This window comes from Tympanuchus pallidicinctus, unplaced genomic scaffold (assembly GCF_026119805.1).
Source record: "Tympanuchus pallidicinctus isolate F22 unplaced genomic scaffold, pur_lepc_1.0 scaffold15, whole genome shotgun sequence".
Lineage (NCBI taxonomy): Eukaryota > Metazoa > Chordata > Aves > Galliformes > Phasianidae > Tympanuchus > Tympanuchus pallidicinctus.
The window spans coordinates 13,786,334-13,798,894 of NW_026294669.1; the positions used below are offsets into that span (position 1 = coordinate 13,786,334).

Consider the following 12,561-nt stretch of genomic DNA (forward strand, 5'->3'; position numbering starts at 1 on the left):
CTGTGTTGGAGAAGGTGGTTTGAGATCCAGTTTGGAGCAACAGGAAAATAAGTGACAAGTTTGTGTCTTTTATTTCCTCACCAAATTGCATTTCTGATGTAGATTTTGGAAAGCATCAGCTTCAGACTAGGTACCAGGAGGAGCAGTCTGAATTAATTTACCTATTTCTGCTTTAAAAATTCTAAAGGTTTATTTTTCATTCTGGAAAGCATTGTGACATTTCTCTTATTGTTGAATATACTGTTCCTATTAGAGAGTGTCACTCATTTGATGTAGATATAAATCAAATGCATTCCTTTCACTGATGCAATTAGTGAGCTGAAGGCATGGGGAAATTATTGTTTAACAATTTGAAGACTGCAAACTGAGGCTTCAAGAGCAACAGCAAATCCCTGATTATGATGAACAGTGCAAAGATGTGCCAATACTGTTTAGTTACCTGGTTAGAGGATACAGGTTCCCTTCCTGACAGTTTCAGAAAGACTGTGACAGGGCAGGAATTTTAGATTCACTAGCTCCTGTGGAACCAAACCCATATGAACTATCTCATCTGATGTGCTTCTAAATTTCTCAAAGGAATTGTTTATGCAAGATGAAAACCAGTCCTTTGTGTGAAACTGAGCATTTCAACAGGGGAATGTCTCTCTGAATTTTTTCCTAGATTTTTCATGGGAAAATGACAAAACAAACCCCCAAAGTTGGTTTTTGGGTTTGTTTTTTGTTTTGTTTTTGAGAAATTTATGGGCTTTTGAAAACTGTGGAAGTTTTGTTTCTTCATCCTAAACTTAAGAAAAGAAGGTCAGTGAAAATGATTTGAAAAAACAGAAAGCAGGGAAGAGCAGCAGTATCTTAATATCTTTTTTTCCCAGCCGATTTGGCTGATTTTTCACTAAGCCATTGTAAAAAGCCTTAGAAGAGAATGAGAACCCCATGCCTTGGTTGCACCAAAACTAGCTGCCTTGTAAGTCAGTCCCATTCAAACAGCCTGGTGATGGTGCCGCAATGAAGATGGCCAGATTCCTTTAGCTGTCAGCTCCTGTGATCAAGTCCTGGGGTTTGGGCCCCAATGGGATTCCTTGGCAAAGCATTTGATCCCTGTTTGCACACAGGCCCCACATCCCTTCCACATTTCTGAGGAAAAGGAGATAGGAAGCTGCTAGAAGCACATGGAGCAGGGACTGGCTTCTGCTCCTCATCTGCTCCATGCATCTTCCTCCACAGAAGACATTGCCTATCAAAGGACATTGCTGGAACCACTTCTTGTGTTTTTCCCTGGGCGCAGGTGGGTGAATTCACTGTTGCTGGCTATTCTTGCAGGCTCTCCCTGACCTGCTGAGCAAACTAATCCTACTGTCATATCTTTCCCTCTTCCAGACCTCGAGAACAAACCTTCATTTGAAACCGTGGTCATCTTTAAACGACTAGGGATGTGTCAAAAGCAGGATTTATCCCTTGTTTTCTAATGGACAAAGCAACCTAATCTCTCTTCTCTTAGGGTCTTGCACTGAAGCTTCACAAGTCTTCAACGGGACTAGTTGAGCCAGCATCATGCTTGGTTTCACTGCTATGATGTTTTGGGCTGTCAATGAGGAATTGATGTCAGATGCACATAAAAATATCCATGCATATGTAATTTCTTGTTCCACAAATGCTATGGGCCAGGTCACCCTACTGCAGGCAGGTTTTCTCCATCAGGCTTAGAGGGATAGAAAGGGTGAAAGGGGTGCCTGGGCTGCAGTGAGCCAGGGACGGAGGCCAGCTGTCCCATGCGCAGGTCTCCAGGGCTTTAACCTCCAGACCACAGCACTCAGCTCCTTCTGAAAAAGGACAAAGCTGCTCAGCAACACTGTGGAACTGGGAGGCTTGCGGGCTGAAATGAATCCAAAAGACATATTAACAGGCATGAGAGGCTGGTGATGAAATAGCTAAGGTATTAATACAGCCAGAAAGTGGTAATGAATACAAGAAATGCCCACATTTACCCAAGAGGTCCCAAAGGTCTCTTGCCCAGAACATTGTGATCCTAAAGGAATCCTTTTTAAAAAGCTGAACTGCGGGGCTAGCACTTCAGGAACAAAATCTGGATTAGTGTGCTCACTCAACTGCTCTTGGTCATAGACCTCTTGGCTGATGAGACTCTGATATGAGATTTGTGCTGTTTAAAGAGCACGGATATGATCCCCTGGGGCTTATCACCAAAGAGCTGCTCTGAGCCCTGTCAGATGCAGGTTTCCCCTTGCCTATTCTGGATGGCAGGAATCTCTCACTGTGCCCTATGACTGTGATGGAGGTACCAAAGCATGAGTCTCTCTTTTCAGAGAAGACTCTGTCATCTGGTCACAGGGAGGATCTTGCTCAGCTATTACTCAATCATGTATAAAATGTATTCCAGTACTTTCCTGTATCTCCTCATCTCTCAGCTGCTGGAGGAGAACCATGGGGTACAAAGCATGGGCCAGCACAGGCTGAACTTCCACCATCATGCTTTGACCTGAACCACTTTTCTTTGTTGACTTGTCCCAACATTTCTTTAGTGCACAGAGGACCTGAAGATGGCCCATCAGTGCTGAGCAGAGCTGAGGTGAGAGAGCACAAGGACTACCCTCAAGGAGAGGGTGGGAGCTGGGGGCTGAGGAGCACAGACCAAGTGCTGTTGGTGGGCTGAGCATCTCTGGTGCTGGATAAGATACAAACACCATGGCAGTGAGAAAACCAGTGCAAGTTTGATGGATCTTCCTCTGAAGTTAATTAAAAACTAGTGCCTATTTGGCCTGGTTTTTGAGGAGCTGAACCTAGATTTTAGGAGTAATTCAATGCTGCCTTGCAGTTTTTTGACTTGTAGAAGGGAGACCGTCCCACTATTGGTGTGGGAAAGTCCCTGAGGCTGTTCCTGGGACTGCACCCACACTGCTCAGCCCATGTCTGGCTCTCTTTTAGCCTTTCTATTGTTCTTTTTCTCTTGTTTCCTTTTTTTAATGTCCTTTTTCCCATTCAGGTTGGCCTAGTGAGGAAGACCTGGTGAGAGGAGGCCTTTTAGCACAGTACTAGAGCCATGAAAACCCCACCATATTTTTGTTATTTAGTGCACCTGATGTGATAGTTCTTACAGCCATTCTTTGCTTTAGTCATTTACAAGCCCTGATTTTAGTCCAAAACAAGCTTCCTTGAAATAAAATAATCTTTTTCCACTCTTCCTGTAGAAGCCAAAAGTATTTTAAGTTGGACTGGACTGGCCAAGACACAAGGTGGAGAAGAGGCTGGTATGCCTGGGACATAAGAGAAAGAATATGAAAGGAAGGATTAAACTTGGTGTTTTATATGTACTTGTTGAGTCAATTTATAAGGTGCCTTTTGCAAAACATTTTGAGCACAGCATGAAAAACCACAAAGCAAAATATTTAAAAAATCTGGACACAAAGCCAACACATCCCAGAGTACAGCCAGGCAGCAGAGGAGAACCTGGCACAGGGTGAGGTTCTCTAACCATTGGGCACCAGCAGAAGGACATCTGTATCTGTGGGGCAGGGTAAGGCAGGGGGGGATGGATCTTTTCCCTGTAGCCAGCCAGGAGGGATCTCTGTGGGCAGCCTAGTGGAAAGAAGTGGGCCCTATGGGCGGCTCAGGCTGTCATTTCTCTTCCAAGCAGAGACCTGGAGTGAAGGACACAGTGGAGATAGGGTGACCTGGTGGAGCCTAGAGGTGACCCATTGCAATCCCAGCTGGTTACCAGGTGGTCTACAAAAGCAGGGCTGCTCAACTGGGAAGCATGCCAATGAGGACAACTGGTGCTCCCCTGGCACTGCTGCCTCTGGCCTGGATTCAGCAAGAGGCCAATTAACAGCCCGTTACAGTGGCTGTTTCACCTGGCCACAACATGAGCACAGATGTTCATGGCAAGGTCTGCATTATGGGATTTTCTTGCTCGCATTTGAAGGTCAGGACAAGTGTTGATTCTGGCAGGCTGTGGTGCTGAGGGCAGCCTCCAGCTGGGACTGCAGAGCCTGCTCTGGGCTTAGCCTTGACGCAGGATTGTTGTGCTGCCCAGGCCTTTGGGAATGGCATGTGGAATCTTCATGCAAGGAGCACCTTAAGGACTGTGGTTAAGGTCACACGTAGCTGGGTGAACTCTTGAGTGACTTTAAAGGCAGGCATGTGACAAATATTGAGAATTTGGCTGAAGTACAGACCTCAGGACAAAGCTGGAGGGTCTGTTCCTCCTAAATCACTTTTAAGGGTGATGAGGGACTGAGAAGGTAATAGAGGAGAAAAATGATCATGCTGAGAGCTATAAACAATTCGGGATACATTTTTTAGCATCTGCAGCATAGTTAATTTCCTGATGCAACATTTCTTCTGAAAACACTTTACTGTAATAAAAGTGAAGGAACAACTTGCTTGGGGGAACAATGATAAATCTTCTGTACAGAAGGGCATTAATCAGCTGTACAGAAGGACCCGGTGTGGCTCAGACTGGGGGAGATGAGTGAGATCAAGCAAACGCGAACTTGGTAGGTTTCATTACTCCCTTCCCTGCAGTCATCTTTGTGCCTCTCTCACAACAAGGAAGAGAGCAAAATGCTTAAAACCCAAGAAAACCAGCTTGTAAAACTACAGCTGTTGGTGGTGAGGCCCCAGATAGGACTAGAGTCTGTTTTTAGTTCTTGTTTTTGTCAACTGACTGGAGCTTAAGTTAACAAAGCATCCTGTTAGTTGGTTGTGACAATTGCTAAAAATAATTAGGCTTTGGGTAATCGCTGCTGGGGAAAGGGATTTTGGATAGACTTTGAAAGAGGTCTAGGTTCTTTTTGGTTGGCTTTCCCAGTGGGAAGACTAAGGTGAAATCAGAGATACTCTAAATGTGATCCATTTTACTGACGCATTTTACTGACACATGATCTGCTTGTCCACTTGTCCATCCATCTGTCCTAGTCTTGGAAGAGAGGTGGTATCAGGAATTATAGAGCTCCTGTTGGGGTCCTGAATGAGAAGCATGGGGAACTCACACACATGGCAACACCTCCTGCCTTTCTGTTGCATGGTTTTCAGGTATTACTTAGAGACTGCTGTTGCCTTGAAGACTTCATCAGCTACAAGCAGAGCTTACTTACAGCTCTTTAGAAGTATTTGTGTGCCCAAAGCAGAGCGATACTGGTGTGGAAGATGTTAGAATAGGGACTGATACTTGGCACTGCCGCAAAGCATTGCTGCAGGGGCTAGTTTGCATGCAGGAAGATTTGACCTTGAACTTTCTCCTGCAGTTCAAGCCAACATCCCCTACCCTCTAGGCCTGAAAAATGTTCCTCCCCCTTGTTTTAAAAATACATTTGTTATGTCTAATATCTCTGGCCAAGGCAGTGCTACAGACTTTTACCCGCAGAGCTATGTGGGTCAGGGGTGGGGGGTGATGTGATTTCTGAGCAGCTTTTGCTGTGCTCATTGAAGTACCCAGTGCAGCTACACCAGCAGAGCTGTACTCTTCTGAAGTCAGTTTATTGCAGGGACAGTGACTTTACTGTTTCAGTGTGCAGTGCAACCCCGTTAGGCTTTCTGGGCTGACAGTGGCAGCCTCAGGTCAGCTGTGACATCCAAATTGCTGCTTCAAAAGTGGATCCACATGGATGACACTGAGCTTGCTATCAAGCCTTTCCAGGTGTCTCTCCCCACCATTGGTTCTGCTGTGTCAGGAGAAGCTATGTTTTCCCACAGGCCATCATTTAAACCTCATGTGCATGCAGGAATCCTTGCTGGCTCCCGCACAGCTCTGTGCCCTGACCTGTCCCATGAAATTAAGAGACTGGCCCACAAAAGCTATTGAGATGGAGTTGTTTCTGCAGTAGCTAAATGGCTGGAAGTGTTTGAAAGCTACATTATCTTCCCATTGTGCCACTGCTTCTCCTCCATTTGACTCTCCCAGAAGAAGTGTGTCCTCAGAGCATAGTACAGCACGGCACAGGCACCTGGGCAAAGCCAAACACACTTATCATGGGTAGACCTTGCTGAGAGCTGTCTCTCATCTCTCCCTGTCATGCTGTATCCACCCACAGCTTCATGCACTTAGAGGTCCAGTCTAGTCAAACCCACAGTGGTTTGGTGCTCCACCTGCACCTTTACTGGTGCTGGCCTTCCCATACTCTCTGATGCCTACTGGTTATTCTGGTTTGAACACAGCCCTGCCTGATGGAAGCCTGCTTTCTTTCTGAGCATCATGCAGGAGGAAGCTGGTTGGCATCCATAGTGGGTTTTGCACCTTTGTGCCACTTGCTTGGAACTTCTCTCTGCTGGTGTTGCTGAATTCATGACACTAGAAAGCAGCACTCAGGAAGACAGACTCCCAAATCTTTCGAATTTCAGCTAGAAAAACGTGTTTCATTAAGAAGCTGAGCAATTCCAACAACTACAAACGGCAAGAGGAAGAGGCTTCTTTTTCCAGCATACCCTCCATCACTTTCTATATCTATTGCAATTTCTAGTTCTGCCGTATCTTATGTGCTCAGCTTTTCCCTTCGTCCTCACCTTGCAGCTGCTAATGCATGCAGCCCTGCAGCAATGCAGAGCTGCTTATCGGGCTGGGCTCGCCGAACTCCTGGCATCCGGCAGAGGGCAAGCGAGCTAAGAGAGCACCTCCATTCTTGCAGTCCCTCCTTCTCTGCTCGCATCGAGCCCATGCTGACAACTCCAGCGAATTGCCAGGAAAAGGATCGTTCTGATCGTTCTCATCTCCCAGCAGATGAGATTCATTTATGCAACGTCATTTCCCCCTCTCTCTCTCTTTTTTTTTTTTGGTTGTTGGGGATGTCTTTTATCAGGACAAATTAGTGAAATCACATAGTCCAAGTGATTTAAAGTGTTGTTAACTCTCGAAAGACTGCAGCAGAAGAGCAGCAGTTGTTATCTATTTGCTTCCTTTAAAGGGTCAGAGTTGGGCTGTACGTGCTGCAGGCTGGGAGAGTCAACAGTGCTGAAGGAAATCATGTACTCATGTGCAATTAAATGCTTGTTGCATCTGAGCTCTCTGGCTCTCTGAGGCTTTTCTGAAAAATCCCAATGCCTGCAATGAAGGTAATAAAAGTCTTACTCCAGTTCACAGCTGTTCTGGTAGGTGAAAAGTGAGTAACTGGTCTATTGTCTAAGATTATACTGGATAACTGGATACAAGGAACAAGTATTTTACAATTGGGTAGTGAAGAATGGGAACAGGTTGCACAGAGGGATGGTGGTTGCCCCATCACTAGAGACATTCAAGGTCAGGCTGGACCAGGCTCTGAAGGCTATAAAAGGCTGCATTTGCTCTTGGCTGCTCCCACAGCACAGTGTGGCCACAGCAGAGTGCCCACAGGGACAGACTGACCCATGGGAAAGATGGGCACTGGAGAAGGAGAAGGATGGATCAAGCACAGGGCAAGCAGCAGGTTGGCATCTTCTGGCCAGACGTGTATCTCAAAAGTCAGAGTCTTGCATGGGGTTTCATAGAATATCCCAGATTGGAAGGGACCCCTAAGAATCGTTGAGTCCAAATCCTTTGGGGAGGCTAACTTGGATCCTTCATTTTAGAGCTGTGGGTGAAGGAGGTGGACCTGTGCTTACAGATGGCTCTTTTTTTTAGTGGAACAGGTTTTGTTTGGAGCCTGTTAGAGACAATAAACAGGAAGTCCTGCAATGACATTTTTATGGAGCTGCTTTGCAGAGTGGGGCTGAGCTTAAAATCCAAATTTAGTTTATTTGAGTGGGAGCGGCCTCGTTATTAATGTCCACTCACTTTCAAGGCAACATAATGAATTTTGGCTCAGGCAGCTCCCGTGTCCATGCAAACCCATACTCTGGGTCTGTCCTGGTACCTCCCCAAAGGCCCTTTACTCTTCCATTGGTCTATGTTGGCATTTGTCCTTTAAGACCTCAGCTGCACTGTTTTTGTGTGGAGTTAATTAGCAAGCTGTATTCTGCAGCAGAGATGACTTAATTTTAAGGCTTAAGTAGCTTTGTACATCAGGCCATTAAATTTTTCTTGGAAATAAACACAGAGCTATAAACCTAAAATTGTGCTCTACTGTGGTGCGAGACACCAGAATCTTAAATGAAAGGATAGGAGCAGTTCTGGATAATAACTAACATGTGATAGCAAGTGATGAGGAGGGGCTGTGGGCTGGGTTTGTGCAGCCTAAAGACAGAGCCAGAACTGGTTGTTGTGTTTGACTCTAAAGGGAGGATTCAGAAGAGATAGAGTTAGGAGTACCTTTTAGTGCATTTCCCTTGCCGTAGGAGAGCTCTGTGCATTGGGTTAAGATCTAAATGGTACCCTGCCAAAACAAGGCTATTCCCTATGTTTTTCCAGTGCTTGTTTTATGTCTCCCATGAGGCAAGTGTAGTTATTTCCCCCAAGAGGCTCTGACTCTATCAGCTAGGGACCAGCAGCTGGAGCTCTTTCTCACTACAAACTTCTACCACTCTTCCCTTTGCCTTCACCCTGTCCATCAGAGCCCTTTCCACGGGCTCATGTCATACATCCCAGCTCCTCCTTCCCACAGTGTTGTTACACAAAGCAGCATCTCAGCATGGTGCCTTGGAAAGGGCTGTTTTCTCTCCTGAGCAGAATCTTCAAAGTTGTTATTGCTTTTCCAACAGCAAACACCAAGCAAATGGAAACGTTGGCTGATTCTGCGTGTAAAATTCTTGAGCATCGACGTGTGCTTTGAAATGCTTTCACCCCGCTGCCCTGCCCAAGGGGTACCAGATGTTGGGGGAAGCCTGTCAGCACTAATGTCAGAGGGACCTATGGGTCCCCCCATTTGTCAGAGTTAGCCATGAAGGTCAAGGGGCAGGTCGGGAAGCTCTGCGGCTGGTAGATGTAAGCCATGTTATGGCTCCTATACACCACCACCATGTACTAAAGGATTTGTCTCCCTTGTCCTTACCAAGTCCTCTTCCATCAACAATGGACCCAGTACATGCTGAAGTCAGAGAACACTGTCCACACAAATCCCTTCTGTTCTTATACTGTCATCCCTATAGCCTGAGTCACGGTGCCTGACTGCCCCACGTCAGTGTAGAATCCTTTCTGCATCACCTTTTCCTGGCAGCTGCTGGGCCTCAGGCTGCTTCTTACCTTTGAGATTAATGAAGGCATCTTGGAGGGATATCTAGGGATGAGCAACCACAGCTGCTGGGGAACGCAACCACAGCTCAGAGCTACCACCATGGCTCCATGCCCCACACTGATGGGCTGCTTTAGCTTTGCTGATCTGTAGTCAATGCTGCAGAAATCTGGTCAAACCAGCCCTGACCACTCCAAAGCATTCATAATGACTGGGTCAGGATCACGGATAATGAGTTTAGGGCTGCTCTAAAGACGTGTCAGATAGGATCCATGTAAAGAGTGGCCTATAATTGACCCTTCTGCTGACATCTGCACTCTGCACCTGGGGAGTGCAGTGTGGGGAAGGAGTGGGCCCCGGGGCACATAGCGGATGAGGGTCAGTGGTCATCCCTAGGCACAGCTGCTCTGCAGACCTCTTCCCCATTGCTCATGGCCAGAGTTGGCTAAACCTCTGAAAGAAAGCAAGAGCCCAAGATCCTATCCTCACAGCCTTCTTCCTCACTGCCTTCCCTTCCTCATCACTGTTGGGCAGCTTAGGGATGCAGGAGGCTCTTTGCAGGGGGAGTGCTTTCTGTCAGCCTCTTCAACAGGAGGCTGCAGAAATACCAAGGCACTTTTATTCCACTTCCCTCCTTTTATTTATTTATTTTTCTTCCTTACCCCTGGAGCTACAAATGAGGGCAAGAAAAATGCAGGAGCATGCATTGTTTTCTTTTCCCCCCACCCAGTGCTGTAAAATACCCCTTAATGGTTGGGAGCAAGAGGATCTCCAGGCTGGGCCTCCACTTTGTGTTTGCAAGTTTATTTTTCTTAATTCATCCTTGACAAAGGACAGAGCCATAAAAGACCCGACCAGCACGTCTGTGGGAAAAAACGGCCCTGAAAAGGGTCGGAGGAATACTGCCGCATTTACAAACAATCCCGAGGGCGAAAGCCTCTGTGAAATGCGGCTGCAGTTATAAGTCGCCTTTCTAGGAACAAGCCTACATCTGTTTGGCAATGCCATATTTTGTAGGGTAAAATAAACCCTTGAGAACAAACAGGCCAGCTTCTTCAGAGGGGTAAATGTCTGAGAACAGAGCTCGCTTGTTAATCCTAAAACTGTCAGCAGAGACCCGCTGCAGAAATTATAGCCGGGCATGGGCACTCGAGCCGTTTCTCCTCGCCCCCCTCAGCACAACAGCTGTAAAACCCTCTTTGTTGTTCTCCTGTGGCCGAGGGGCTTTGCAGAGAGCTCTCTGCTGGGGCAACAAGTGGTGACACTGGGTGCTAATCGGGAACCTGTCCCTTGCCAGGAGTTATTAATGGCATGGCACAATGGCGTTGTGCCGAGTGCCTGGCAAAGAACCGGGCTGAAACCCTCTCCTAGGGGAATGACCCCCATCAGCCATCTAAAAAATGCTTTACAATGAAGCTCAGGCTGTCCCTTGTGCTTACAAAGGCTGAAAGGTAGATATCAGCCCGTGTACTGAGAGTGCGAGGGCACGGATCTCACCACTGGGAGAAAACCAACGTTGGATGCTTGGAATATTTAACTGCCTGCAACAGATAATTAGCCAAACCCTCTTACGCCTCCAAATATAGATTCATTAGTCATATGAAAATATCTCATTGGAACCAAATGTGAGTCATTAGTGAAGTCAACGGCAGATCATAAAAAAGGTACTGAGAGCCTTGAGAAATCGTGAGCATGCAGCAAGAATAACTCAGCGCGTTGTACACGGAACATCTGCTCACAGGGACTGCCGTGTCCCCATTCCCACCGTGAGATGTGCAGCAGGAACACAGAGCGGGCACTGGGATTCTTCTTCCTCTTCTTTTTAGCCTTTAAAGGGAGAGGGACTCTGTTTGGTGAAACCCTTGTAAAAATGGAATTATTTTGGGGGGAAATCTGGGGAGTGGGGTGGGAACGTGTGCTTAGTGCTGGGGGGTATAGTAGGGGTTTCCCATCCCTTTTTGCACCCATTGGTTCCATAAACATATTGTGAAGCTCCACTGCTCCATGCTGGGAGTTGAGTTGCACGAGGGGCACTTCAGCTTTTCCTTAATTTGAAAAGGAAAGCACAAGGAGCAGAAAACCTGCAGCAGAGAATGGCAAATGTAAGTGCCATGGCACTGACATTGCCCTGGCTGACCGAGCTCAAACTCAGAGCATGGCTTGAACCATCTCATCCCATGACGACACGATCAGACTTCCCAGTTCCATCAGTCAGGTTGCGACCCCTTGGCTTTGCTATTCAGTTTCTTAAGTAACTAATCAGTGTAACGCCCCCCGTGCTTTGAAACCTCTGGGTGAACTGTGACAGCGGAGCAGGGGGAGTGGAGTGCGCTGGGGCTTAAAAAGGGGAGTTTTACACCGAAGCACCGAGCCTGGAGAGCGTCCCCTCTTCCTGAGGGAAAGCACTGCGGAGGGCTGTCCCCAAGCCCCCACAGCCGGACCCGACCCCTGGGACGCCCCCAGCCCCATTCCCGGCTCTCTTTGCGGATTCCTCCACACCGGGGCAGGGTCCATTCTCGAGGTACCCCCGCAGCCACCACCTCCCCCTGTCAGACCCCCCTTTGCCCAGCCTCTCGCACGACCCCCACCGCGGGTGGGCGGCTCTAGGACCCCGCGGCGCCGCGGCGGCGCGCCCGGCCCCGCTCCGCACCGAGCCGCGCCGTGCCGCGCCGTGCCGTGCCGTGCCGCGCCGCACCGCGCCGCGCCGCCGGGGGGCCGAGCGGCGTGTCCACCTGCCGGCCCCGCCGCCCGTCAGTCCCGCCATGGCGCTCGGCGGGGTCGGTCGCGGCGGCGCGGCGCGGGCCGCTTGGCCGCGGTTGCTGCTGGCGGCGTTGGCGGCGGCGCTGGCGCTGGCGGGGCCGGCGCTGCCCGAGGTGCTGTTCCGCTGCCCGCCCTGCACGGCGGAGCGCCTGGCCGCTTGCTCCCCGGCCGCCCGGCCGCCCTGCCCCGAGCTGGTGCGGGAACCGGGTTGCGGCTGCTGTCCGGTGTGCGCCCGCCTAGAGGCCGAAGCCTGCGGCGTGTACACCCCGCGCTGCGCCGCCGGTTTGCGCTGCTACCCCGACCCCGGAGCCGAGCTGCCCCTGCAAGCCTTGGTGCAGGGACAGGGCACCTGCGCCCGCCGCCGCGACACGGCCGAGTATGGAGCCAGCGCCGAGCGCCCCGCAGGTGAGCGACGGCCGGGATCCGGGGAGAGAGGGGACCCCTCGGGAGGGCAGGGGACGGGGGATGCATGAGGGGGGAGCGGACAAAGGGGGTAGGATAGGGTGGGAGTGAGGGGAGGATGGGTGTCCGCGGTGGGGTGAAGAGGTTGCTCGGGGTTGCAGCTTTCCCTGGGGGAGTTTTCCTTTTGTACGGGATCCACAGAGGTGGGGTGTAATGGGATTTGTTGAGGGCAGCTCCCTGTCCGAAGGAGAGGGGAGCCGGGCTGCGGGGGGACCGGGTGGAGGTTGGGGTCCTCCGGAGGAGAAGTCTC

General features: G+C 49.3%; 1 protein-coding gene across 2 annotated transcripts in view; it reads left to right on the top strand.

Annotated features, from left to right (window-relative positions):
• IGFBP2 (insulin like growth factor binding protein 2) overlaps positions 1–12,561 on the top strand; it is a 66,512-nt gene that overhangs the window by 3,110 nt on the left and 50,841 nt on the right. Inside the window, exon 1 of one of the 2 annotated variants that reach the window (XM_052675043.1) lies at positions 11,852–12,254. The exons of the other annotated variant lie outside the window; for it this stretch is intronic. Coding sequence (XP_052531003.1) covers positions 11,852–12,254 — 403 coding nt within the window. Of the gene's footprint in view, positions 1–11,851; positions 12,255–12,561 lie in introns of those variants that run through there. 2 annotated transcript variants of the gene reach the window in all.